This window comes from Clinocottus analis, unplaced genomic scaffold, assembly GCF_023055335.1.
Source record: "Clinocottus analis isolate CAN_PGR_092001 unplaced genomic scaffold, fCliAna1.0.p SCAF_8, whole genome shotgun sequence".
NCBI lineage: Eukaryota > Metazoa > Chordata > Actinopteri > Perciformes > Cottidae > Clinocottus > Clinocottus analis.
Genome location: NW_027176240.1, coordinates 4,695,795 through 4,722,833, shown reverse-complemented (window position 1 = coordinate 4,722,833; position 27,039 = coordinate 4,695,795). Strand labels below are relative to the sequence as shown.

Sequence of the window (27,039 nt, the reverse complement as noted above, 5' to 3'; positions counted from 1 at the left end):
CAACGAGACATGTTTACATAATGGGTTGTGTCTTGAAATCAACATGTGGATGGCATATTTTTGTCTTTTCAACAAAGACCTGTTATACCGAACGGGATGTTGCGGATGCAATTTTTTTATTTTTTATTTTTGCAAACCGTAGTTTTTGATTCAAGAGGCGTGAATACTTAATCTTATTAACTTTAGAATGGAAATGATAGCTGAATTTGATTTCTCAACTCACTCTATGACCTCCACTGAGTAAAGTCTGATTATTTTCAACTATTTTTAGTTGAATCTTAAGTTCAGTCTGACAATGTAACTCTGTATTCTTGCAATATTAATTAATCATTTACCGAAACAACCCAACTAAAAAAAATGCCTCCTGAATGTATTTTTTCCCCCAACTATGTCGATAAGCTGGTCCCATTAAACGATTTGGCTGCAAGCTGTGAAATGGAAACAGCCCTAAAGGAATGTCCTTAATACTCTGAATTGGTACTCATGCACACACACACACCATCATTTCTTTTGCCTTTTTTTCCTGCAGAGTAATGGGTATCTTTCTCTACCTCCTGTGCCCCCCCCCCCCATGTTCTCCTTGATTAACTCCCCTCTCTCTCTTTTTTCCAGAGAGGAGAAGAGTGAGCAGCTTTTGGACACCAGGCAGGAGCTGGAGAACATGGAAGTGGAGCTCAAGAAGCATCAGCAAGAGGTAACGCAACTCAGTCACAGTGATCCTCGCTCGACGCACACCGTTCATACGACTTCATCCCCTCCCTCCCTTCACCTGCTGCGCCCTCCTCTTCCTTAGCCCTTCATGTCTGCAGTGCTGCCAGGCTTTAATCAGCTAGCTGCTGACTTTACAGCTCATTACAGGCTATTCGAGCTATCTTTAGTCCAGCAACGGCCTCACGCGGCTTTTGATTTGGAAGATGGCAGCAGGCTGACAAACTGGATGCCCCTAAACGAGGTGGATGAGTCCAGGCCACGGAGGGCGTGCATGTGTGCTTGTGGTGATTGATAGTGTGTAGAGTTTGTTCTGTTCTTTATCTGCTTTCTGTAACACACACGACTTTAGGTAGATTATCTGTGAATAAATAACAGTCTGGCGTCTGAGATTACTTGTAAAAACAACTGTAGCTTTTGATTCACGGTTGTGTATCGGTTCACGTCTTTTTGTCCACGGGCCTCTCCACATGTTCATCGCTCTACATCTGGCTGTCAACCCCCCCCCCCCCCCCTTCCTTTCGGCAGAGCTACCAGTTGGTATCGGACGCCCGATCGGCGCGGGCCTACCGCGACGAGCTGGACGCGCTCAGGGAGAAAGCCGTCCGCGTGGACAAGCTGGAGAGCGAGCTGGGTCGATACAAGGAGAGACTGCACGACATCGAGTTCTACAAGGCCAGGGTGGAGGTACACGGCCGCGGCGCGCACATCGGCACTTCAAGCCGCGATGACGACGGGGGTTCTTCGGCATCGTGTTGCGGATATTAAAGCAACTACCTTAAAACATAAACATATCTTCATCATTTTGGCTCAAACTGGCCATGTTGTGAACAGCGTGCAAGCGTTGGATGTGATCCAACCACTGTCCATGCTGCTTATTGTCACGATGAAAGTGCTTTTCAGTCGTACTTTTTCACTGTAAATTGATGCGTTGAATTTGCTATTTGATGATTAATTGCTGATTTGCTCTTAATACCGTTACTTTAGATTCTAGTAATAGTACTGATATTAAAAGTAATATACAAATGCATGTTTTTCTTGCAGTCTTTGTGTTGTTTCACTGGTGTTCTCTATGTGGTGGCTCCCGTAGGAGTTGAAGGAGGACAACCAGGTGCTGTTGGAGACCAAGAGCATGTTGGAGGAGCAGCTGGATGCGACCCGGACCCGCTCCGACAAACTGCACCTCCTGGAGAAAGAGAGTCTGCAGCTGAAATCCAAGATCCACGACCTGGAGATGGTGAGATGCTTTAGAGATCAGTGGGATGCGTCTTGGAGCGACACAAAAAGCTGGGCTTCAAATCAGAGTCAAAGGCACGCAGGCATTTCAGCCATCCGTCTCTATTATCTCTAGGAGAGGGACATGGACCGTAAACGTATGGAGGAGCTGATGGAGGAGAACCTGGTGCTCGAGATGGCCCAGAAACAGAGCATGGACGAGTCCCTGCATCTGGGCTGGGAGCTGGAGCAGCTGTCCAAGACGCCAGAACTGGCTGAAGGTAAGAAGACGACGAAGAAGAAGACGGAGCCAAGAATGTGCAGAGCACAGGAGTGTTTATGCTGACTGAAAGATAAACAGAGGAGTGTGAAGGAGAGCTTAAGAATGTGATGTTGAGCTAAAGTGTCACGCAGCAGACAGTCACCTGATTTGACCAGCTTGAAGGCTTCAGGAGGCCAACAAGTTGCTCATTGGCTCTCGGCCCTGGCGGGCGTCATCCGCGTGGCCCCGTCTGCACTCGCCCAGCCGCCGTGGGGTTTTCCTCCCACGTAATTAAGGACCTGTAATTAATATTCAGTGGCTCTCGGAGGATAATTTGTGTGTTTGGATTATATAAGCCGTTAAGAGGTTTAACTAGCCAGAGATCTGGATAAAGACTTTGCGTGGTGCGCTTGTTGAAAAAAAAGCTTAAATACCTCTGAAGTTAGGCTCAAAGGCTTTGTAAAACTGTGGTTTTGACTTCAACACCAACATTCAATTGTTTTGCATTGATCGTTGACGTGTGTTCCACGCTTGCTTGCTTGCTCGTCGTGACTCAGCCCCTCAGAAGTCTCTGGGCGAGGAGGTGAACGAGCTGACCTCCAGCCGCCTGCTGAAGCTGGAGAAAGAAAACCAGACGCTGCTGAAGACTGTGGAGGAGCTCAGAGGAGCAGCCAGTCAGGACACTGTGACCAAACTGGTGAAAGTCAACCAGGAGAACCAGAGACTGAACCACAAAGTAAGCTGGACTGTGTATTTTTTTCTTTCTGTGGTTGAGTTTGAAGTTTTGAATAATTTCCTGTCTAAAATTTTTCCTACAGAAATGTATGACATCATTGACATACTAATATATCCTATACTAGGATATTTTTTGTTGGGTCGCACTGGGCTTCATTTTAGTTTAGTTTTTTTTTTTTTACATTTCACGGCATTGGTTGTAATTGCAGTTTAATTTTAAGCACCAACATTAGCATATTGGACCAGCTTTCGTCCATAATATATCACCCCAATGCTTGGCTTTCGGCCTTTTCACCGATAAAACAGAAAGAGAAAGAAGTACAGAGTATAGAGAGGGCTTGATAGGGGGATGAAAGCAAAGCTGTAAATCCAGACAGCCCCGCGTTGCCTTTTCTTTCCAGTCTTTGACACCCGAACGCCCCTCGCTGAGAGAAGTGTCGCCGCTATTTTCAGAAACATAAGCCTCGCTCTGTGCCCTCTGAAGAAAAAGCATGAAATTGTGTTTCTCTCTCACAAAGGGGGGAAAATCCAGAGTGGGGAAATTTATTTCCAAAGTGACTTGAGGTTCAGAGCCAAAACTCATTAAAGTGTGAATGCAGCTCCTGGTAGACGTGAACAACAGAAACACATTTAATGGATATCTGCCGAGTGCTTCTTTACATTAACTTCTGTGCATTTTTCTGCAGAGCTGTGACGGATCTATTATAACATTTGTAACAGACTAATAATTCCACCGGCTTCTTTGTGACTGGGAATCACATATTATATTATTCTATATTTGATTCAGTCATTACTGAACATGGAAACCCGATAGAGAGAGAGTGTGTCTTCTTAAAGTGTGACTTCCTACGTCGTTCACAGTTGGAGCAGTTGGGGAGTGAACTGACGTCGGACAGAGAGTCGCTGCGCAGCGCTGAATCCCTCAGCACCGACCTGATGAAGGAGAAGGCTTTACTGGAGAAGACTCTGGAAACACTCAGAGAAAACTCCGAGAGACAGGTACACACACACACACACACAAAAACACACACATATGCACACACAGATTGCACTTGTGAAGTTTATCCCAACACTTGATGATCATTTTAAATAACTGTCACTTATTCTCGATTTGTGTCACGTGTGTGACGATGAGGGAAAAAAAAAATCTTCTACAATACTGACTCTATTCACAACTTAACAAAGAAATTATATTTTTTTTTTTCTACAAAAGAAATTCGATAATGCATCGAATATGAGCGTTGATATCCGATTTATAAAAGGAAAAAACGCAGCATTGCCGCAGCTGTTTGCCTCACGCAAGATTCACACAACGTCCCATTCAATAATTAAAAAATGAAACATTGGGTTTAACTGAATGAGGAATAATTCCACAACAACCCTGATGATGGAGAGAACTGCGCTGCAGAAAGAGTCGAGTAGAAAATATCCTCAACTACAAGATTGAGAATCGTTATGCAGAACTTTTCTGAGACAATGATCACATCAAGCGCTCGTGTGCTTTGCAATAACGTTGCATCCTGTGTACTGGAAAAGCATTATGGTCGGCTGCACCGGTACATTCACACAAACGGAGCTTTGAGACCGTGCGTCATAGATGCGTCTCGCTCCACAAAACCAGCATTGATTCTCGTTCCAGAAAGCCCCAAGAACATGCCGACGCTGTGTGAATTTACCGAAGTCCATACAGAGTTCTTTTGAGAGCAATCTCTGTGCGATTGATTTCATTTTCGGCTCGAAGAGCTATTAAATGGAACTACCGCTATGTTTTATCGACTCCTTAGTCCCGCGCTGTGTCCGCAGGGTTTTTTGTGGCTGTTGGACCCAAAATCCGAGGCCTTTTTAATGAGTTTAACCGTCTGATTTGTAAAAACCTGGCTCTGATGAGGCAGAGAAAACACCGCGGGCTGCACTCACAGATCACTGCGCTGACTTACAAACGTAATGAGATGCAACTGAAGCGCCGCTGTGCCCAAACGCATGTCCAACACAAAAAAAAAAGATTACCAAGGAAGCCGGTTGGGTCCCTGTTTTCTCCGCATAGTTTCATGTTGAAGTGTCCTTGAGCAAGACACTGAAGCCCCAGAGCTTCACAGCAGCACAAAGCTCCTTAATTACTAAGGATGATGGGTAAAAGGCAGAGAATAATTCCCCCACTGTGGGATTAATAAAGGATTCTTAAAAAAAAAGAGAAGAAGAATCTGCATCTCCCCCCGCGCCCCACCTGTAATACCTCCACGCCCCACTAGAGGGTCGCGCCCCACAGTTTGAGAGCCACGGAACTAAAGGAACATTTGAAGCAGGAACTTCTTAAATCTCTCATACAACCAGTCTCATCACAGCGAGCTGGATTCATCTCACATGAAGCCACACAACACTTTCTGAAACGTGAACTCAAAGTATTTTTTCACTCTCTTCAAACACTTAAAACGTGAGCATTAAATCTCTGATACCTGTTTTTTTTTTTCCCCAGCTGAAGGGTGTGGAGCAAGAGAACAAGCACCTGAGCCAGACGGTGTCGTCCCTGCGGCAGCGCTGCCAGGTCGGTGCCGAGGCCCGGGTCAAGGACGTGGAGAAGGAGAACCGCGTTCTCCACGACTCCATCTGCGAGACGACCGCCAAGCTCAACAAGATGGAGTTTGAAAGGAAACAGCTCCGTGAGTGACGTGCTTCTCAACCGCTTTGCGTCCTGTGGCTCAGTGAGGGAGCAGGGGGGGGTCGTCCTTCAATCGGAGGATCGGCGGTTCGATTCCCCCCCGACTCCTAGTTCGCCCCCGTCGATGTGTCCTTGAGCAAGACACTTAACCCTAAATTGCTCCCGTAGCTGCGCCAACGGAGTATTAATGGTTGATGATACTGATGTGGCACCTTGCATGGTGGCTCCTCCCATCAGTGTGTGAATGGGTGAATGATGTCATGTAGTGTTGAAGCGCTTTGAGTGGTCGGAAGACTATAAAATGGTCCATTTACCACTGGAATCAGTATTTTGAGTTTCCAGTTCCTTATTTTTTTTTTCCTTTTTGAATTCACATGATTAACATTCTGGTTGTTCCTTCTTCTTTTGTTTGTTTTTGTTGTGCAGGTAAGGAGCTTGAAGTGGTGAAGGAGAAGGGGGAGCGAGCTGAAGAGTTGGAGGTTCTGATGCAGAAGCTGGAAAAGGACAACGAGAGCCTGCAGAAGAAAGTAGCCAGTCTGGGAATCACCTGTGAAAAGGTGCGGTGTTTTTTTTTTGTTTCCTGTCTTTGTGCTCCATTAGTCGCTCAATGCCAGTTTCCCCACGTGGTTTAACTTCAATACTAACATAATCGGCTCTGGTGCATCTTAGTTAACCACTAAGAGTTGAGTTGCTTCCTAACAAATTGACAAGAATCACCAGTCAGAGAGGAAAATCTTATCCATCTTTTAGGACTTTAAGGATGCATTCAGGTTTTTTTTATCCATGAAAGGTTATGATCTCCTCAAGCTTCGGAGAATTATTATTATTTCTACAACAGACAAATACGTAACTCAAAAGGTAATAAAAAATACAAGAAACAAACCATGTCTGGCCAAAAGGGCCACAAGGAAAGAAAACACACACACAAAGACACTAATGAGTAAAAAAAAAAATATATTAATAATAATAAACCAAAACAACCATGCAGTAACTCCTTTTTTAAATGTAACGTTAAAGCATTACGTTATAATACATTTTGAAGCTGTGCCAATAGTTTGTAGCTGACCGCCATTACACAACACTATCAGGGTTTACTTGGTGTCAGACAGACACACACTTCACTCCTCATCTTTAATCACCACTTGTGTGTGTGTGTGTGTGTGTGTGTGTGTGTGTGTGTGTGTGTGTGTGTGTGTGTGTGTGTGTGTGTAGGTGTCTTCTTTGGAGAAGGAGAACATGGATCTGGAGGCCGAGGGCCGTCGGCTGAAGAAGAAGCTGGACGCTCTGAAGAACATGGCCTTCCAGATGGAGGCGTTGGAGAAGGAGAACGCTCAGCTGGAGCACGAGAACCTGGAAGTCCGACGCTCGGCCGAGAGCCTCCGGTCAGCGGGCGCTAAGGCCGCCCAGCTGGAGGCCGAGAACCGAGAGCTGGAGAGCGAGAGGAGCCACCTGAAGCGCAGCATGGAGCTGCTCAAAGCCTCGTCCAAGAAGACGGAGCGCTTAGAGGTAAAACGGCGAGTCCTTCTGTGACCGGAGAGAAGTAAGACGCAGATAAAATGCAACAACGTACGGCGAGATGCTTTCTTTCGGATATAAAAAGCTACAGATAGATAAAGTGTGGTTCTTGTGAGTTAACCGCTCCTCAACCGAGACGACTTGTGTAACACAAGGTCGTGAGGAACAGCTGTAGAGGTGACGTCCCCGTTATGATTATCATGAGTTCCTGTTTTTCCAGGTAAGTTGCAGGGTTATCTGCCTATGATGGCATCCAGGGAGCGGCGCAACTAGTTCACGGATGCTTTTAATATCCTGATCTGGCTTTTTCCTCTCCCTCCCAGATGAGTTACCAGGGCCTAGATACAGAGAACCAGCGGCTGCAGAAGGCTTTAGAGAACAGCAGCAAAAAGATCCAACAGTTGGAGGAAGAGCTGCAAGAGGTGGAGACGGAGAACCAGTCCCTGCAACGCAACCTGGAGGAGCTCAAGATCTCCAGTAAACGCCTGGAGCAGCTGGAGCAGGAGGTAGGGGAAGACACTGTTTCATTCGGTCACAATAAATGCTGAAATGTGGGAAATGATACAGAATTTTGGTAAAGAAATTATAGTGCATTTTCCTCTGGAGCAGAACAAGAACATCTGTATGTGTCGTCCTGAAACTGCCTCTGTGACTTTTTTTTTTTGGGATGAGCTGATTCTGACTGGCAGAATGAGGTCAATCAGATTGGCCCGAAATTGGAGTCGAGGCCGATGGAAGGGAGCCTCTCTGATGCGGCGCTCTAAAGAATACACATGCTAAAATAAATAATGTAAAAATGATGCTATTTTGGCATTCATTTACTTCCTTCTGATAAAACTACAGCGCGTTGCCCAGCAGAGTTGGATCATCCCAGATTATTTGTCAAAATTCATTTTTCAGCCCGTTTTTAAAATTAATCTGCGTTCACAGTTACGCCAAACATGCATTCACAAGGCGGGTAAAGTCCCTCAAATGACGCGTTATCCCGTTTATCCTCCGCAGAACAAGATCCTGGAGCAGGAAAGCTCCCAGCTGGAGAAAGACAAGAAGCTCCTGGAGAAGGAGAACAAGCGGCTGAGGCAGCAGGCCGAGATCCGCGACTCCAAGCTGGACGACGACAACCAGCGGATCTCCACCTTGGAGAAGGAGAATCGGACCATGGGCAAGGAGATGATCTTCTTCAGGGACTCCTGCACCAGGGTCAAAGACCTGGAGAGGGAGAACAGGGAGCTGGTCAAACTGGGCACCATCGATAAGAAGACCCTCAACACACTCCGAGAGGTGAGAAGTCTGCAAATAATCATCTGGAGACTTCGCGTCACTTGCTTCCAGATGTATCATAACCCTTTTGTTGGTGCAGGAAGTGTCACTATACTCCACTCACACACATGAAGGATTATTAATGGGACTGGATTGTCACTTATTGATAACATTTGTTGACACTGAAGCGTTATTACTGTCGCCCCTTCCATTCAAATTCTTCATTTTTACGACTAATTGTTGAATAATCTTGTATTTCTTTTTTTTTTAGGAGCTCGTGAGTGAGAAGCTGCGGACTCAGCAGATGAATAACGATCTGGACAAGCTGACTCACGAGTTGGAGAAGATCGGACTGAACAAAGAGCGGCTGCTGCAGGACGAGAGCTCTCACGACAGGTATCGCTGCACAAAGACACACGAGCTCGCTGTTTCGGTGTTGGCTCTTAAAGCCTCGGACCTCAGTCAATCCTCTCGGGATCCGAATGAATAAAGGTGATCGGTTCAGTCTAAATCAGCCAGCAAATGTGGCTCAATTTGAATCGGGCGTTTCATCATTCTGAGTCTTTAGAAGAGTCGTCCTGTGGGAGTTTTCTGAGCCAAAACCTCCCCCGCCGAGTCAGTTGGCCTTGCTGCGCTGTGCCAATGACTCTAAAGTGTTATCTGTGTTTCATGATTACAAATATGCGAGCACACTGTGGACCGAAGACTCAAAAACACACACTTGCGTATTTATTTTCAGGTTCAGGCTCCTGGAAACCAAACTGGAGTCGACTCTGAAGTCGTCTCTGGAGATTAAAGAGGAGAAGATCGCCGCCCTAGAGGCCAGACTGCAGGAGTCCTCCAACCTCAACCAGCAGCTACGCCAGGAGCTCAAGACGGTCAGCAACACACACACACACACACACACACACACACACACACACACACACACACACACACACACACAGATCCAGACCTTTAAATGTAGCAATGAAAGGCACAAACACACAGCATGTTGGATTCCTCCCCCTCCAAAAGCCCAAACACCTAAATATTTCCGCTGCAGTCCAAAACACTGAAAACACTGAGGGCTTCTCAAGGTCGATACATTATTTATTCATCCACTCTTCCACGTCTATTGCTAGTTTATCTATTCATGAGGCAGCCGGAGTCTGTGAGAGGGATGGACTGGAGGGGAGGACGTCTGCTTTCCTTTAGGGCGCCGCGCGTCTTTTGAACCTGCTGACACGAATCAAATCCAAAGATAAAGAGTCTGAGTGGAGAAGTTGAAGCCTCTGTAGACAACCTCTGAGTTTCAGCTGTGAAACTATAATGGATCTTTACTGCTGCTGTACTTCAGGACTCAGGCCATGTTCTACTAATGTCTCCTTTTACTGTCGAGGCCAGAGAAGTATGTTTTTTTTTTTCTTGCCGTCTGGGATGTATGTTGGAGGAATTTGTTTTATTGTACTGAAAAAACCATTTAGAGGTATGTCTTGACTCGCGTGTCTCTTTCTCTGCCCAGGTGAAGAAAAACTACGAGGCGCTGCGGCAGAGAGAGGAGGAGGAGAGGATGGTGCAGAGCTCGCCCCCTAGAGGAGGGGAGGACCCTCAGGCTGTCGGTAAATGGGAGAAAGAGAGCCACGAAGCCACCAGAGAACTGCTGAAAGTCAAAGACCGACTCATTGAGGTGGAGAGGAATGTGAGTTGGCACAATATCAGGATGGCTTGTGGGACTTTTCCCAAATGAATGGTGAACACACATTTGGATTGTGTTTTTTTTTTTCTTCTTTTTTTTTGTCCCGTTTATCCAATATCTTTTTTTCCCAGAATGCCACGCTGCAGGCTGAGAAGGCGGCCCTGAGGAGCCAGCTCAAACAACTGGAAACGCAAAGCTCCAACCTGCAGGCTCAGATAGTGGCCGTGCAGAGGCAGACTGCTTCTTTACAGGAGAACAATACGTCGCTGCAGACGCAGAACGCCAAGCTGCAGGTAATCCCAGGCTATTTAATCTGCCTCGCACTCACAAGACACTACGGATGACAATTTTTAGTCAAAGTGGATGACGGACGTGAAGATTTGACTTGAAGCTTATCACACACCAGCTTTAATTATTTCACTACAAAGGTTAATCGTTTTCAAGGAATTTGAAAGAATATCGTCCCCTCAGTATTTGTATTGACGCTGTTGACGTTCATATTTTCTCTGATCACTTTAAGAAGTTGTTGTCAGCGTTGGCTTCAAAGCTCTGATTAAAAGTTAATGCTGTGACCTCGGCGGAAAAAACATTACCATTTACTGCATACATCACTTGATTCTGATGAGGAAGAACTTCCCTTTAAGGTCACAAGATACATGCACTATGGACTTATAATGGTGCATATGATTTGTTTTCGGCAGCTCCCTTTGGGGATCTCCACTCCGGATCATCTGTTTGTTTAGTAGGCGACCCGGGCGTCGACCGATCCTGTATAGAAATATGATTTCATGAGCTGCTTAATGTTTAATTTGGCATAGTTTCTACGCTGGTTGGCCTTCCTGACTCAACTCCATTCAAATGTACAATAAATATATTATTATTCAAGAGTCATATATTATTTTTTATGTTTTTGAAGAATGTATTTCATACAAAACGACAGACTTGTGCTCACTGTTTGGCAGCAATTCTAACCCTGCTCATGGGCAACAGGATTGACACTGACCATACAGTAGCATCTAGTGTGTGTCTCTTGATGTGTGTGTGTGTGTGGGGGTGGGTAGGTGTGTGTGAGTGAGAGAGCACAGGTGTGTGTGTGTACTGACGGTGAAAAACTGTTCCTGTTAAAAGGTACAGAAAGTGTGTCAGCACCTGGACAGAGTGTGTGTATGTGTGTGTTTCAGTGTGTGAATACACACGCTAGTCATGATTGAAGAGGAACTTGAGACCAGGAAACCCCCGCGACCACAAAGGAAACATGAAAAGAAACAGTTTTCCTGCTGATGTTTTGTGTCGATGGAGTTTACAAAGTGGGAGAAGACCTGAGCGGAGGCACAGTGCCCCCTGTAGGCCAACACAGCAACAACCTCTACTTGCATTACTACGACATCTCAATCCAATATCTCCGTTTTTGCCCCGCGTCCTTTTTTTCAGGTGGAGAACTCCACCCTGAGCTCCAAGAGCGCCGCCCTCATGGCCCAGAACGCCCAGCTGCAGAGCCAGCAGAGCAGCGTGGAGGGCGAGCGCGAGGGAGCGCTGAAGGAGAAAGAGGAGCTGAGGTCCACCTACGAGCTGCTCCTCCGCGACCACGAGAAGCTGGCGGCGCTCCACGAGAGGCAGGCGGCCGAGTTCGAAGCCCTGATCGGGAAGCACGGGGGTCTGAAGAGCTCCCACAAGAGCCTGGAGCAGCAGCACAGGGACCTGGAGGACAAGTGAGGCTGGGTGTAGGAGCAGGGGATGGGCACTTTGACCTACTTTTAAACATGGTCTCATGAGGTCATTACTAAAGAATCACACACACAACCCTGCTGAGCAACAAGGGGAAACTGTAGATCCCCTTTTGGATAAAACAATAGATGTGCTTTGTGTTCCTTCCTTTCTTTATGTAACACATTTTAGCATTATTAATTGGTGGGAATTCATGCTTGCAGGTACAAGCAGCTTTTGCAGAGGAAGGGAGAGCTGGAGGATCTGGAGAAGAATCTGAAGGAGCAGCAGGACAAAATGGCGCTAGAGAATGAAAAGCACCAATCCACAGCAGACAAGTACAGACTGCTCAAAGAAGACAATGACAGGTCAGAGCAACAGCACATATGTTTACCTTAAACACTATTCAAACATATGCATAAAACATAGTGCAACATTTTAAGGAAGTGACTTTTAAACTTGATATTTTCCTTGAATTAAATGTTTCTGTGACATTTGGAAAAGACCCTTTTTAGGATGCATGTCTCCCGTGTTCAGTAGTCCTTCCGCTCTCTCCTCAGGCTTAATAACACCCATCGTCAGCTGATGAGGGACAACGAGAACCTCCAGCTGGACCACAAGAACGTGAAGACCCAGCTGAACGCCGCCACGCTGGAGCAGACCAAGCTGGAGGCCGAGTTCTCCAAACTGAGGGAGCAGTTCCAGCAGCTGGACATCACGTCCACCAAGCTCACCAATCAGTGCGAGGTGAGGCGACGCACTTGTACCTTCCCATCGCTGTAATTTCCCATCATTTGTGTGCGTGGTACTTTGAAAGCCAGCTGTCTTTTGATGGGTTTACCTCCTTTTTAATGTCTTATTTGTAGAGACGACTTCTTAAGCCAGCTGTGTCGTGGATGGATTTCCCCCTTTTGATGAATCATATTTGTTATTAAGCCAGGAGGCTTAGCTCCTCTTTAATATATCTATATATCTAATATGCGTGTCTGTGTGTGTCAGTTGTTAAGCCAGCTGAAAGGCAACCTGGAGGAGGAGAATCGCCACCTGTTGGACCAGATCCAGACTCTGATGCTCCAGAATCGCACCCTGTTGGAGCAGACCATGGAGAGCAAGGACCTGTACCACGTAGAGCAAAGACAATACATGTAAACCCCGCCACCGATGATGCGTTTCCTTTAAAGCGGTCATGTCCCCGGCTGTAATTATTACAAAACAAATTGTTTGGATTTGGATTGCGTGCATTTTTCGCTCATTGTCTGTCTTGGTGGGTCGTCTCTCAATTCTCCACCAATCAGAGACAAGCTGAATGAGCTGAGGAGACAGAAGGAGAAGCTGGAGGAGAAGATCATGGACCAGTACAAGTTCTACGACCCCTCGCCTCCACGCAGGTAAAGAAAAAAGAAAATGGCTTCATCTGGTTGCATGAGTAAATATTCTTTAAAGAAAGAACAGATTGGCTATTTTGTATTTGGTGTCAATGGCATGATCATCACCGCTGTAAAAAATGGCTCGCGCCTGAATTTGAGTGACTGAAACAAGTCGGTGTATCATAGCGGACTGTGATCTTGAACACTGTTTGCTTGTTGCCTCTTATCTTCGAGGCATTTTGGGAACGGCAGAAAAAACACTCACACTGCAGCTTCAGGCAGCGCTGCATCAAATATTTATGCTCTGCAGAGCTTTTAACAGCTGTACACTGCAAACACGTCTGTGAATATCTAGATGCTGAGCACACACAGGCAACACATTTTAAAATCCATCCTTCATATTCTTTTTCACGTCATTATACGTTGACTTTTAGATTCCCGTTTCTTCCCTCTCCTCTCTCTGTCTCGCTCACTGCCTCATCTCTCTTTTGTGTGTGTGTGTGTGTGTGTGTAGGCGTGGCAACTGGATCACTCTGAAGATGAGGAAGTTGATCAAGCCGAAGAGCCGGGAGAGGATGCGCTCCCTCACGCTGACCCCCTCTCGTTCGGAGTCCGGCGACGGTTTCCTGATGTTCCCCCAGGACAGCCAGGACAGCTCGTCCATCGGCTCCGGCTCCAACTCGCTGGACGACACGCTGACGCAAAAGAGGAGCAGCAGTATGTACAAAGGAAAAACACACACACACTTGTTTTGACCCAATACTCCAAATCAGTGTAATTACAGTTTTAACCATGAAACAGCTTGTCATTGCACAGGACGGCGACCGGTAGAAACAAACACTCCCTCTACCAAACAACTGTGAAAGTACCTCTGATCAAGTACTCGCACAATATTTCAGACACATGCACATGCTAAGAAAGCTGTGAGCAAAATAGTTGATATATAGACTCTCACAGACGCCTACTATGTCAAAAAACACACAAATAAACTTGGTGTGTGTGTTGAATTTGTACGATTGTGTACTGGTTGAGTGGGTCTTTCCTCCCCTAACTGCTCCTTTTTGCTTCTTTATCTTCCTCTCATCTCTCTCTCTCTCTCTCTCTCTGCAAAGGGAGGAGAGGGCAGCAGCCCCATGCCCAGGTGCAGGGCTCCACCAATGGTATGGTGCGGATGGGCGGGGAGGGCGGGGTTTGTGAGCCAGCTGTCGCGTCTCTCGGGGCATGTTTGCGTGAGTCCATTGTCTGTTTCACTCAGCTGTCCTGGAGGTTACGGTTGAGCTGCGCAGCACCACAAGGTTGACTTCTCGGCCTCTGAGCCGCTTCGGGAAAGCGGGTGCATTTCCTGTGTTTGGACAGTGGGTGCGCTTGATTTCCTTCAGCTTGTGTAATTATGTCACTCGCTTCCTCTAAACACTAAGAACGGTGTCTCTTGTTTAGTGACGGTGCATTTTAACGCTTCAAGGTCTGCTTACATGTCTTAGGGAGTACAACTGCATATAGGAAAAAGCCGTTAGTGGCTCCAGTGGGACCTGTGCCTCAACTTCTTTTACTAGTCGGCATTAGTTGGAGCAGATTAAAGAAAATGTGGTGGTGTGGAGTTAGAAAGAAGTCCTTCCTGACCTCTTTAGCCCGCTTCGCCAGGCTAGCAGCGTGAGGCTAGCCGCTCGAGGCCACATTAGCGATTTCACATGGAACAAAACTGAATCCTCAATCTGTCTGCTGGTTGATTTGCATTGTGGGTAATTTAGGAGCCCGGTTTGGCAGGGATTGATGTCAAAAATCAAGCGCATCTCATGTGGTTCAAATATTCTTCCCTCGTTACTTGCTCATTAGCTCGCAGTTAACATCAACCTGCTGATCTGTGCAGTTCACCTGTAAATAACCGAGAAACGCCCTCTAGCGTAGCATCCGAGCTATTAAAAGGTGCAATGCATTGTGGCCGACTGTCAGTCAATGCAAGCCCAAATTTCCGGTGGTCTGGATTTGGTAGAAGATGTGCAATAAGGACGACGGGTTGTACACGGGCTCTTAGGTTTACGTCATTGAACAGTCAAATGGGTCACTTTGCTACAAGCTTAACCTTTTTAAAGCTGTGTAAAGAGGACATTTGTGTTTGGTAAAATCAAAAAACAAGAACACATTTCAGTACATGTTGTAGTTTTAAAAAAAAAACGTGATTTCAAGACATGCACCAACGACAATACACCGTCAAATATGCAATAATGAAGTGAGTTATGTGGATTAAAAACCCTGCAGTCCTCCCTGATGCTGCCCTCTGACCTCTTCATTCTCCTGATTGCACCATTTAATATTCTTCATCCTGTGTTTCGTGTCGGTGTTAATGTGTTGACAGTTGTCTTGTTGTGTACAGTGTGTAAAGCAGACTACGACACTCATGACCATTGACATGAGAGTGCTTGTGTGTGTGTGTGTTGTCGTGTGCAGATAAAATGTGCGTTTAAATAATGTGCACACATTGTGTTTGTTCGCGTTACGTCTCGTTGCACAGAAGTCTGCCCTATTTAAAAGTATTATTCAGGATTTGAAGACGTGTGTGGGAGGCGTCTCATTCCACCCAAAAAGCTCTTAGTGAAGTAAAAAAAAAAGAGAAATGGTTGTCCATTAAATGTATCCAGCATTGCTGATATTATACAAGCAGTATTTCCATGAAATACTAAGTAGTAGTATTGTAGTGGTTGTGTCTATTGCGTTGTTTGTCTCTCTCTGCATCTCTCCTCTGGTTCTCTTTGTGAAAGCATTAACCACATCCCTCTGTTCTGCCCTCCTTTTTTTTTCTTTTGTTTTCTTTCCTCCACCTCTCACCCGGGCTCGTTCTATCGCTCTCTCTCTCTTCCCCCCCCTCCCGGCTGTCTGTCTCTGGCTGCGCTCTCGACAGCTTTAAAAAGGTTGCCTTTCATGAGGAACAGATCCAAGGACAAAGACAAGGCCAAGGCCATCTACCGGCGCTCCATGTGTAAGACCTCCCCGATAGCCGCCACGCTAGCCTCTCCTCCTCCTCCTTCTCCTCCTCCTCCTCCTCCGCCTGCTCTCCCTCTCGTCTCCGCACGAGGAGAAACAAAGAAGGACCGGTCACTGATTTCGCGGCGGCGGCAGTGTGATGGGGCGAGACAGGGACCCGTATGGCCGCCTCCAGGTTTCAGTCACAGCTCGTAAACCTGCTCAGGCCGGCGGTCTTTAACATTCCTCTTCATATTTTAGCCCGAGGTTTCAGTACGTCACCCGATGATGTCACCTGATATCTTTTAGAGACGTCTGCACACGAGTTTACAACGCTACGCACGGCCGCTGTACCCCCACGCTGCTGCATCTGGTGACCTCAGTGACTTGTCCTTCTAATTTGTGTCTAGTGGCACCCACCTCTCCGTCACCTCCTCCGCCCAGCGTCTGCCACCTCCACTCCCTCCTGTAGCGTGTCACCAGCGTAGTGTCATTCTCACTGTTAGCAGATGAGTGAAGAATAATAATAATAACACAAACTGTACCTACTTTGTATTCAAGCGAAGACGCACAAAAGAACTAGAATGTATTGGGAAGAAAGACGTGGAAATAGTGCCAAAAACTGACGTGACAGTAAAGAATGGAGTCGTTCTGTAGATGTGTCCCTTGTTGTCTGGTGCAGTTTCATCTCTCTGGGTCCTGAGTGTCATCTACCGAAGCCTCATCTTTCAGTTTGGTCACTGTGGGAAATCATTGTGCAACAGGCAGCTTTGTCATGTGCTCTGTGGTTTCATTTTGTTTCTGATACCATATGAACGTGTGTGTGTGTGTGTGTGTGTGTGTGTGTGTGTGTGTGTGTGTGTGTGTGTGTGTGTGTGTGTGTGTGTGTGTGTGTGTGTGTGTGTGTGTGTGTGTGTGTGTGTGTGTGGTCAGGTGAGAGACTGCGGGTTTGTCGTTCATGCGCCTGTGGTGTGTTTGCCTCCATCTTTGATTACAGCATGACAGCAACCGCCTGATCGCCTCAACTCACACTCACCATGGAGGACCTGAAATGGAGCCTCTATTCTCTCTCTTTCTCTTTTTTCTGTAAATCTGTCTGGATCTCTCTCTCTCTCTCTCTCTCTCTCTCTCTGTATCTCTCTGTATCTCTCTCTCCTTGATGATCTCTCCCTTTCTCTCTCTCTCTCTCCGTCTGTCGGTGTGCTGCATTTCAGATCTCATTCTGCTGACATGGACTTGTTCTGGGAGCAGCTGTGCACGCCTCCATGCTTCTCCACCGTCGCATACGTCAACAAAGTGCATAAAGACAGTGGCCTCCTAAGAGGATGTATCACCTTTTTCCAAAAAAAAATATCAAAAGGATGACTGAGCAGCTGCCATCTTTATGCACTTTGGGTGATATTTTTGAATGTTTTATTTTTTCTGTATGCCTGCGTATGCGCTGATTTCCAAAAATACTGGGTTTGATTATTCTTGTATTCTACAAAATAACAATAATCACAGAATATTAAATGTATGATTTTTTTTTTCTAAGTATCTTACTCTCGTAGCCAGTATGAGGTTACCAGTAATCCAGAGGAAGTCTTCCGATTTCTCCTTCTGAATTGTCTCCTAATCAGTTGGATGTAAAATGGCTCAGGTTGAAGGGATACAGATGTCCATCACATTGAGTTAAAGTTGAGAGACGAGCATGAACTGAGCGGCTAATGTCCCTGTCGCGCTCTAACCTCCCTCCCTCCCTCCGTTCGTCCATTCAGCCATGAATGACCTGCTGCAGACCATGGCGGTGGCGGGCGGCCCCACGGCTCAGTGGGCCAGCAGCATTGATAACTTAGACGGCGCCGAGGCCGGAGATGCCGACATGACCGTGGGCAGCAGGCGCGGAGGCGGCGGGCAGCGCATGAAGGAGCTCGCCTACTCCACCAACGCCATCGACTGCGCCGCCCTCACCCTGCCCACTGCCGGCCACAGCAGGGCCAACCTCCGGCTTCAGGTCAAAGGTCAGGATGCTGGTTTTATTTGTGTGTGTGTGTGTGTGTGAGGCAAAGGAGAAATGTACTCATTGCATTTCAGGTATGAGAACGGATCTGTAGATCTGTTTTATACTTTTATTTTCCCCTTGTTTAGTAGACTGCACTCATTTGTGTGTAGATTCATATGTGTAGGTGGTGAAATCCTCTTCCATCAAAGTGGGGGAGAAAAACCAGCTGTAGCACCTGTCTTTTGTCTCCACAGATATTGCCTCCTGTGAAGATGTTGCCGGCTCCTTAGATGACCCCAAGAGTCAAGGTAAGATTTGACATCAGTCCAGAAAAAGGCTGGTAAAAGCTGTAAGGAATGAGTAAAGACTGAAGAGCCCCGAAAAAAAAAAAAGCAGGTCATGTCGCTGCTAATCTTTGGGCTGCCTTCCGGCACCTCGATTAAGGTTGAGCTACAGTTGGGAAAGCAGTTTTAGTGGAGAGAGAGATCAGCCTCCATTGCAAGTAGGATTGACTCTAATTCAGGCTTTAGGACGTTATCCAGGGCAGTTAATCTGCAGCCAAGCAACTATTCATCAGTTCTGTGCCGCTCTAATGAAGATGACCCAGTTCCTAAACAGCCACCAAACTACTTGCACACAGTCGTAGCATTAGAGCTAAGTCTTAAAATGTTTTTTTTTTTTTTTTTAATTTGTTTCAATGCATTTATGCCTTTTAGTCTGCACTATGTTTATATCAGACGTAAAGGCTCAATATGTAGCATTGGTGGGCTCTATTAGCAGAAATGCTATTCATAACTGTTTTCAAGAGTGTATAGTATGGAAGCTCATTTCCGCCAAAAAAAAGTCATAATTATGCCACAAAAAAAAAATCATAATTTTGACCAAAAAAAGTATAACAAAAAAAGTTTAAAAAAATCGACAGTCATGACAAAAAAGTATCACTAACAAAGGTCATGACAAAAAAAAGTCATGATAAAAAAGTTGACAAAAAAAAAAGTCATGACAAAAAAAATCTCCGCCACTGCTGATGGCATAATCATGATTTTTTTTTGGTCATAATTATGACTTATTTATTTATTTTTTGTGGCGGTATTGGGCTTCCATAGGATAACCACCTGAAACTAGGGATTGTTGTGTTTTTGTTAGCTTAGAATGGACTCTTCATATCGCCAAAGGGAGCCTGTCCAGCTTCCTACAGTAGCCTGGAAAGGACAAACCAAATACTGGCTCTAAGTGAGAGCCTTTTTTTTGTTGCTGAAGGTCACACTTGTGTGTGTGTGTGTGTGTGTGAAACTACAGAGTGCTAACGCCGGTCGCTGTCTGTCTGACTTCCCCTGCTCCTGCAGTCGAGTTATCTGCATTAGCGCCCACACTGGACTACTTAGCCGATGAATTCCCAGAATGCACTCATGAAATCCACATTATTGTGAGACTGTACATAAAGACACTGGAGGATGCACCTCTCTAATGTTCGAGAGGAAACGCTCCCTCTCACACCGGACATGACTCATAGTGCATCAGCCATTAGGTTTAAAGTCATTAATGCTTCATATTCCTATTGATTTTTTTGTTGTTGTTGCCGCGACCAGGGTGTGTTGAGTTGTGCGTATGTGCGCTTTATCAGGCCTGCAGGTGCGTAGCAGGGCTCTGTGTCCTTCCCCTGTAGAGCTGAGCGTTATGTGCAGGGTTCCCCGTGGCGTCGGTTGTAAGTGTGACCACTCCTCGGCACCGGATCCCACTCTGCGCTGGTTTTCTAGACATGACGAGAGCCTCCAACGAGGACCAGTGATGCCATCGTTCACTTAGAAATGCTCATTCGGTGTCCTGAAAACCAGTTTGAACTGATTTCACGGTGCCTGGTTTCCAGCTGAAACTGTCCCCACAAACACGGTGAAGAAGCAAGGTCACAATGTCACCACTTATTTTCCTTTCCTTCCTTCCTTCTCAGCGCCTCCTCCTCCTCTTCACATAAAGCCGTCCATGTATTCTTTTATTTGACCACGAATCTCTCACCCGCTGTCATTCAAGTATTGTCTCTATCGGTTCCCTTTTTCCACTGAGGTGGGCCGGTCCTCAGACTCAAGCGTCTCGCTGGCCCCTCCGTCACTCCTTTCTTTGTTTACCGACTGGACACATTGGTGCGGCGGCCTGGCACCGAGCCACACATCCCGTCCCTCTGCCTGGCATGTGCCATCTGCCGGCCCAGCAGGAGGCGCACTGTCGGCGCACACCTACGTGTTACTCTTTGTCAGTGCATGTCTTTGTGGATCCATGTGAAGTGTATATATTCTAACTGTGTGTGTGTGTGTGTGTGTGTGTGTGTGTGTGTGTGTGTGTGTGTGTTCCCTCTTGTCCCTTACCCAGCCTGCAGACCCACCAGTCTCCGTAGAAACAGGAGCACCAGTAGTAATAGTAACAATAACTCCCACCTCACTTCTCCTCTGGAGGGCAAAGGTATGCTCTTCCTCCTCCTCCTCCTCCTCCTCCTCTTCCTCCTCCCCTCAACTCTCCTCCCTTTTCTTCACTCAACTTTCCGTTCTCGTCCTCCTCCTTTGCTCCCTGTATCTTTTTTCTTTCATGCCTTTACTTCACCGTGGAGTCGCTTTAATCCTGATTTTAAAAGTGAAGGGTTTACTTTCCTCTCTCTCCGCTCGAGGAAGATTATTAATTATTTTTAGTCGAATCAAAATCTCTGGCTGACGCAGAGCCTGGATGCTACATTTAGACTTTTAACTTTAATTTCGCAAGTGTGTGAGTGGCAGGTGCACTGTTACTGCTTCATGGATATATTTAATATTCAATGTAGGTTTAACTGACCGCTCATTGAAGCTTCAACACACTCCTAAAATCTTACCTTTTTCTCTCATTTTCAACTCATCAGTGATGTTTTATTCAAGAGCAATATCAGAAACTATAAAGGAAATCGGGTTTTAAAGGTTTAATAAGAGACGTCACACGACAAAAAATGAGTATATTGGCATTATCCATTTTACATTTTGCTTGTAAATGACTGTCATACATATATATTGATGGCAGTGCAGGAGAGGAGTGATACTGATGCAGATCCTCGTGGTGAGTGGGAACGGTCTCTAAACTTTCCCTGTGTTGCGTTCACTGACCGCCTCCCCGCAGGCGCGTTGAACGGCAGCCTCAGCCGGCCTCACAGCGAGAGCAGCGGCGAGTTCAGCCTGAGTCTGGACCAGGAGGTCTGGTCCAGCAGCGGCAGCAGCCCGGTCCAGCAGCCCAGCATCTCGCGCTCCTCCCACCAGAGCCCCATGCTGCTGCGCAGGTCGCTCGACCCGTCCACGGCTGCAGGCGCCGGCGCCGGCCCGACCCAGAGCACCAAGACGGGATCCCCAGCCAAGGAGGTGCTCTCCCTGCAGCAGTTCCTGGATGAGGGCATCGATCCTGCAGAGGTGAGGCCGCCGACGTGGCTGTGACGGATGTTTTATAAAAAAAAAAAACATCCTGATGAAGCAGATCAAAGTTAAATGTTGTCTCAGTTATGATGGAGTCATTCAGTCATGTGAGGGAGCAATTTAAAGCTGGACTTTGAGGCTATTTTTTATGAACAATTCATCTGCTGATTATTTCCTTGATACATTGTTTTATCTGTAAAACCTGTTTTATGAAAAATTATTTTAAAAAAGTAAGTATTCCCAATATCATTTTCAGAGCACATCGACAACTTTCTTGTCGATGTCCAAAACCCAAATAAATGTGTTTTACTACTCATTTCAGAGTCCTTAATTTGGAGAAGCAGGAACCAGAAAATGTTTTGCAATTTTAGTAAAAAATGAATAAATAAAAATCAATTAATAATTTTAAAAGACTTATGACAAATGATACAAAAAATATTTAAAAAAAAAGCCATAATATGAAAGGATTGCATGGTATTTTATGTGTTATTGCGCTGACGTTCACATTTCTTCATTAGCGCTAAATAAAATCCAGGAATATTCACCCAAACATTCGTAGGCTATGTTTTAAAGGTAAAATGCATGAATTTGGTCCACGTTGAAAGCCAAATGGAGAGGCTAGATGAACAGGTTGTCTAGGTCTGATGAGTGATGACATGACAAAACGCACATACACAAGGCGGGCTCTGTACTTGGAGGTGCCGGTGCTTCATCATCCTCTGCTTCTTTTGCTCCGCCTCCTGCAGTCGGGCAGTCAGGAGAACCTCACCGTGGACTCTCCTCGCCTCTCCACCTCCTCCGAGCACGTGCCGAAAGAGCGCGCTTTGACGAAGAGCCGAGGCATCCTGCGCTCGTCCAGCGGGAGGGCGGCGCCGGCGGGCGCCGACCGCCCGCCGCGAGCCGGCGGCCAGCCGGGCCGCCCGACCCTGCGCAAGGCGGAGAGCACCCGCGTGAGAGGCTCCGCCCCGCCCCGCTCCGGCCTGTCGTCGCAGAGCAAAGCCACGTCGGTGTCGGGGCGCCTGGACCTGGCGTCCTCCACGCTGCCGCGCGCCAGCAGCGTCATCTCCACCGCCGAGGGCAGCTCGCGCCGCACCAGCATCCACGACCTGCTCTCCAAGGACTGCCGGCAGCCGGTGTCCGTCGACGCCGCTCTCGCCGTCGCCTCCGCCAAGGCCGGCGTTCGCTCCCAGCCGCCACCCAGTGAGTACCACCCCATCAGCACCGACCTAAAGGGACCCCTCACCACCGCCGCCGCCGCCGCCAACCCCCCCCTGCCCAAGTCCCTCAGCTTACCTTGCCGTAGCTCGGAGGACCCCGACCTCTCCACCCTCCAGTCTTTCCTCGGCCCTTCCTTCACGGTGGAGTCCGTGTTCAAGGACTCCATCTTTAGCGAGTCGGTGGGCAAAAAGCTCCCCTTCCTGTCTCTCAACCCCAGCTTAGTCAGCAACATCAGTGGGCCTCCCGTTCCAAATAAAACACACCCGCCTCCCCCTCCTCCCTCTATCCCCAACCATAACTCCAACCCAGACCAGGACCCTCACAGCCAATCAAACGGCCAGACGCGATCGAGCCCCGCCATTTTGAAAGAGTCCACCGAGGGCTCCGATCCGGGTTGTGTGAATGATTCGGACCAGTCCCCGAACCCAGAGGACAACCAGTCTCTGTGGTACGAGTACGGGTGTGTGTGAGTGACGGGGAGGTTCTTCCAAACTCCACGTTTTAAAAAAAAAAAAAAAAAAAAAAAAGGGGAAAATGAAAAGATGGATAAAAAGCCTTTGCATGTATTTATTGGAGCACTATCTCTGTGTGGTGTATTTGTTTTTCGGTCTTTTTCTGTTTGCCATGGTGCCGATTGGTGAATCGATTTTATTTAATTTTTTGTCACCTGTTCTTCTTGTTCTTTTCCTCGGGGGCGGGACTTTGACGATTGTTCTTCACCCGACAGCCATATTGTTTTGTTTCCTCATCAAATCTGTTTGACTGGCTAACACGACACTATTATCTGCATTTTTTTTTTTTTAGGGGTTTGTTGTGTCACGGTTGAGGCGGAGCTTTTCTGTTAGCTTGAATGTCAAGTTAGCAGTGAGGGGAGATAAGAGAGATTCGGGGAACTTGTCACCAAGATGCGTTAAAAATAAGAAAAATACCTAAAAAAATGTTTCACTGCTGGAGAGCAAAGCATTGTGGGACGTATCTCGTAGCAGCAATGTCTTCGTGACAAACCCAAAGTAATATTTTTCAATGTCAGATAATAGGTTAACTTTTCCACTTCCTGTTCATGAGGATGTCTTGATGGTTTAAGGATGACTGGATGTCTTTTTCACTGCTTTTTTTTATTTTTTAAACTTTGTTGCATCATCCACTAAATTGCATGGCTTTGTTCTGTCCAACCTGAAACGCTCATTTTGATTGCTGTGATCAAAATGGTTGTCTTTTTTTTGTGTGTGTGTTTGGTATTGATGTGGCGTATGGTTTGTTTCTGTATTTGACACCTTTTTCTGTATTTTGTTTTTCTATCATATTAATAATGGGACGGAGCGTTTGCTCCGCTGGGTCTGAACGGACATCTGGTGACAAAATGATGACGCTTCATTCCTAAAATAACCTGAGGGAAGGTAGAGCTGGTTGACAACGAAGGTGAAGAAAGGCTGACGTGGGCGATTTTATAATATTTTAGTTTTTTGTCAGCCCTTGATTGAGTTATTAAAAGAGGAAGTCAAGATAGTAAGAATAGTCTTCAGGTTGTTTTGTGAATGAAGCGTCATTACTTTTGGTAATTCACAAATTGGGACTGGATGATATGTAATGATGTCTTTTTCGACTGGCAATATTGTTGTAAGCATTAAGTTATAATCAAAGACCATCGCCGCTTTAAGCGCCGACACGAGCAGGACCGCCTGCCTCTGGATCCGTATTTATTCCTGCTGCTTTTCTTTTTTTTGTTCTCTGTGTTTGAAGTCGCTTTAACGTATTTATCCACATGCAGGTATGAGGTGAATGTCTTGCCGCTGTCTCCAGATGTAACACAAACATTGCCTTTGTCCTACAGATGTGGAGGGCAGAAAGTCTAAAAGCAGGAGCGGGGAGCCGCAGCCAAGCTGCTAAGCCCCGCCCCCCTCTCCCTCCTTCCTACCCTCGTCTGTCTGCTACCATGCTGCGAGCGCGTGGTGAGTGAGTGCTGCTCACAGGGTTTGGGATCCGGTGTGGTGGGGGAGGGAGGGGGGGGGGGGGGTTCGGTCTTGTCTCCATGGGAACCTAAAACATGGTGTAACAGATGTCGTCCATCCTGCCCATGCACTCGCTTCCCCCTGCTTCTGTCACCGTCCTGTCCGTCGCTCCACCGTCCCCGTGGTGCCACACGCCCGTTCAGAGCCCGATGGGACCCGGGTCTGCATGGCATATGGGGGCGTTTAAGCCATGTTGCTCTCAGTGGGTGAACCCCTGCCTGTTTGTGTCCTCCCGACTCCTCCCCCCCGCCCCCCTTTCCTCCCTCCACAACAAGAGGAGTGCCTCGCCGTGTCCTTCCTTCCTCCACGATGCTTCCCCGTGTTGCTGCTGAAGGTCCTTCCCTCCTGGTGAAACTAAAGTTGGCCCCTTTGCTGCTCGTTGTTGCTGCATGGCTTCAGTGTAACGCTGAAATCCTTCCCCCCTCTCCTTGTTCCCCTCTGATGATGCATGTAGACCCAGACTGTCTCCTCTGGTATTTCACTGTCTGCTGGTACAACTTCTGACTTTAAAGATCTTAATTTTTCTTCTTTTTTTTGTGTCCTTCTGTGTTCTCTTGTTGTTTTCTTTCAACTCTCTTCCTCTTTACTTTCTGATCTGTCTAAGTTTCTCTTCTTCTACTCTTTTTTTTCCACTCCTCTGTGCTTACCCCGGCACTCAGAGAGAAAGGTGGCCTTGGAGCTGTGTGTCTGAAGCCTAGTAGAGTTAATCTGCTGAGACCGTCTACAGTGAGAAAAGATTGTATATCCCAGTTTCCTTTTTCTTCCCTTTTTCGCTCTTGTTTTAAACTCCCGCCCCTCCAAGGACCCTTCAGTAGAGAAACGTGGCTTCCTTCTCTGTTTTTGTCTTTCTTCCTTGAATCAAGGAAACCGAAAATACTAGAAAATGTTGCTGTGACAGTTTGTGTTTTCTATAAAGACTCGAGCGGTGGCCGATCGCACTGCCATGCCTCCTTCAGCGTGACGGACCGCTAGATGTGCACTCGTCTCTACGGACTACGATTAAGTGCCAATGTTCACACGTTCAGCCTAAAAAAAAGGGCGATCTTAAACCAGACCGATGACTCTGATTTTTTTGTTTTGTTTTTTGGGATCTTGTGTGCAACTTTTAAACTCAGCCGGACCTTCTTCTGCCCAAAGCCATTTGTTTTTTTGTGAATGGGCAGCATGGACGAGCAAAGACGGCGTTCAGTTGTGCGCTCGCACAAAAAAACATTTTCAAAGCATGTCAGCACCAAACATTTGCGACTCGACCTGCTTTTATTTTCCGGGCCGAAGAATCACAATCTGCATGGAGCAATCAATCAGCCCCCGATCGCCCCACTTCCTTTGTCCAATCAGAGAGGAGCACGCCGTCCAGTGGGGGATTTTGCCAAATTGGACTTGGACGTGAAGCCATGACAGCTGTGTGATTGGCGCCTGCTGCCTGCCAATCATGAGTGAAGGTTGTGTGATTGAGAGAGACACTAATCATGGGAGTGTTCCAGGTCACCTGTAGTTGACAGCCACACACACATACACGCATACACACACACACACACACACACACTGTTCATCTTAGCTTGATTCCTCTGTCATTGAAACGTCACTAAACCATCTCATTTGTCGCTTCCCATCCTGCTCTGGAAAGGAACTTAACAGTAAAAGCACAGTGGACTTTGTACTTCCTCAGTATCGTGTGTCTACTTCCTGAGATGGACCCTCGGTGTAGAGGTGACCTGTGACCCACCCGGTACATGCAGATGTCTGTTGCTGTGTTGAACATGACGGTGATGATGATGAAACCCAGTGTTTTCCTCCTTTTCCACTTTTTACATAAATCCATTTGATGTAATTAAAATTCATCAAGACTACCACGCGCCTGGCTCCTGTGGTTTATTGGCTGAGCTCTTCCACGACACCGCCGGCTGAAGGTCCTCGTGTCTTGATCGTACAGGTAAAGAATTGAAATGGTGGAAGACGACGCCAATATACTTTTTCTAGAAAGAGACGACCCCTTTGAGAGGAGCTTCAGGAAATGAAACGCAGACTGTCTCTTATGAAGCTGTTTTAAGTCTTAATACATTTTAGCTCTGAGGAGAAAAAAAAAATGGAGTACAAACATTGTACAGCAGATTGTATCATATACTGTTTACTCTCGATGGAACTGTACAGGTGTACCTAATATACTATCATTTTAATGAAACTGAAAATATAAACAAAACCCAATAAGGTAGAATTTATTTCAGAGATGTTGATGTAAATGTTCAGTCATTTCTGTGGCTGTTGAGGTGTTGATGGTATTAATGTTTGTAATTTTCTGAACATGAACACACACACACAATAAAGAGAACATTCTGCACAAATGCCAAGTTAGA

General features: G+C 46.7%; 1 protein-coding gene across 5 annotated transcripts in view; it reads left to right on the top strand.

Moving 5' to 3' along the window:
- ccdc88ab (coiled-coil domain containing 88Ab) overlaps positions 1-25,895 on the top strand; it is a 63,717-nt gene extending 37,822 nt beyond the window's left edge. The window contains exons 9-38 of one of the 5 annotated variants that reach the window (XM_068567247.1): positions 613-694; positions 1,237-1,395; positions 1,799-1,945; positions 2,060-2,204; positions 2,743-2,921; positions 3,782-3,919; positions 5,394-5,577; positions 6,003-6,133; positions 6,789-7,082; positions 7,415-7,597; positions 8,094-8,372; positions 8,623-8,747; positions 9,091-9,229; positions 9,856-10,032; positions 10,161-10,322; positions 11,461-11,738; positions 11,958-12,101; positions 12,294-12,480; positions 12,733-12,878; positions 13,029-13,121; positions 13,615-13,817; positions 14,213-14,260; positions 15,997-16,074; positions 17,816-18,058; positions 18,294-18,347; positions 20,404-20,493; positions 21,172-21,455; positions 22,205-22,658; positions 24,508-24,625; positions 25,345-25,895. In XM_068567247.1, the coding sequence (XP_068423348.1) occupies positions 613-694; positions 1,237-1,395; positions 1,799-1,945; positions 2,060-2,204; positions 2,743-2,921; positions 3,782-3,919; positions 5,394-5,577; positions 6,003-6,133; positions 6,789-7,082; positions 7,415-7,597; positions 8,094-8,372; positions 8,623-8,747; positions 9,091-9,229; positions 9,856-10,032; positions 10,161-10,322; positions 11,461-11,738; positions 11,958-12,101; positions 12,294-12,480; positions 12,733-12,878; positions 13,029-13,121; positions 13,615-13,817; positions 14,213-14,260; positions 15,997-16,074; positions 17,816-18,058; positions 18,294-18,347; positions 20,404-20,493; positions 21,172-21,455; positions 22,205-22,658; positions 24,508-24,563 (4,882 nt within the window). In that variant the 3' untranslated portion in view covers positions 24,564-24,625; positions 25,345-25,895. Of the gene's footprint in view, positions 1-612; positions 695-1,236; positions 1,396-1,798; positions 1,946-2,059; positions 2,205-2,742; positions 2,922-3,781; positions 3,920-5,393; positions 5,578-6,002; positions 6,134-6,788; positions 7,083-7,414; positions 7,598-8,093; positions 8,373-8,622; positions 8,748-9,090; positions 9,230-9,855; positions 10,033-10,160; positions 10,323-11,460; positions 11,739-11,957; positions 12,102-12,293; positions 12,481-12,732; positions 12,879-13,028; positions 13,122-13,614; positions 13,818-14,212; positions 14,261-15,996; positions 16,075-17,815; positions 18,059-18,293; positions 18,348-19,663; positions 19,745-20,403; positions 20,494-21,171; positions 21,456-22,204; positions 24,626-25,289 lie in introns of all 5 variants that reach the window. The other 4 variants (XM_068567246.1, XM_068567248.1, XM_068567243.1 and 1 more) reach the window with 4 other exon arrangements.
- Positions 25,896-27,039: the final 1,144 nt, after the last annotated feature.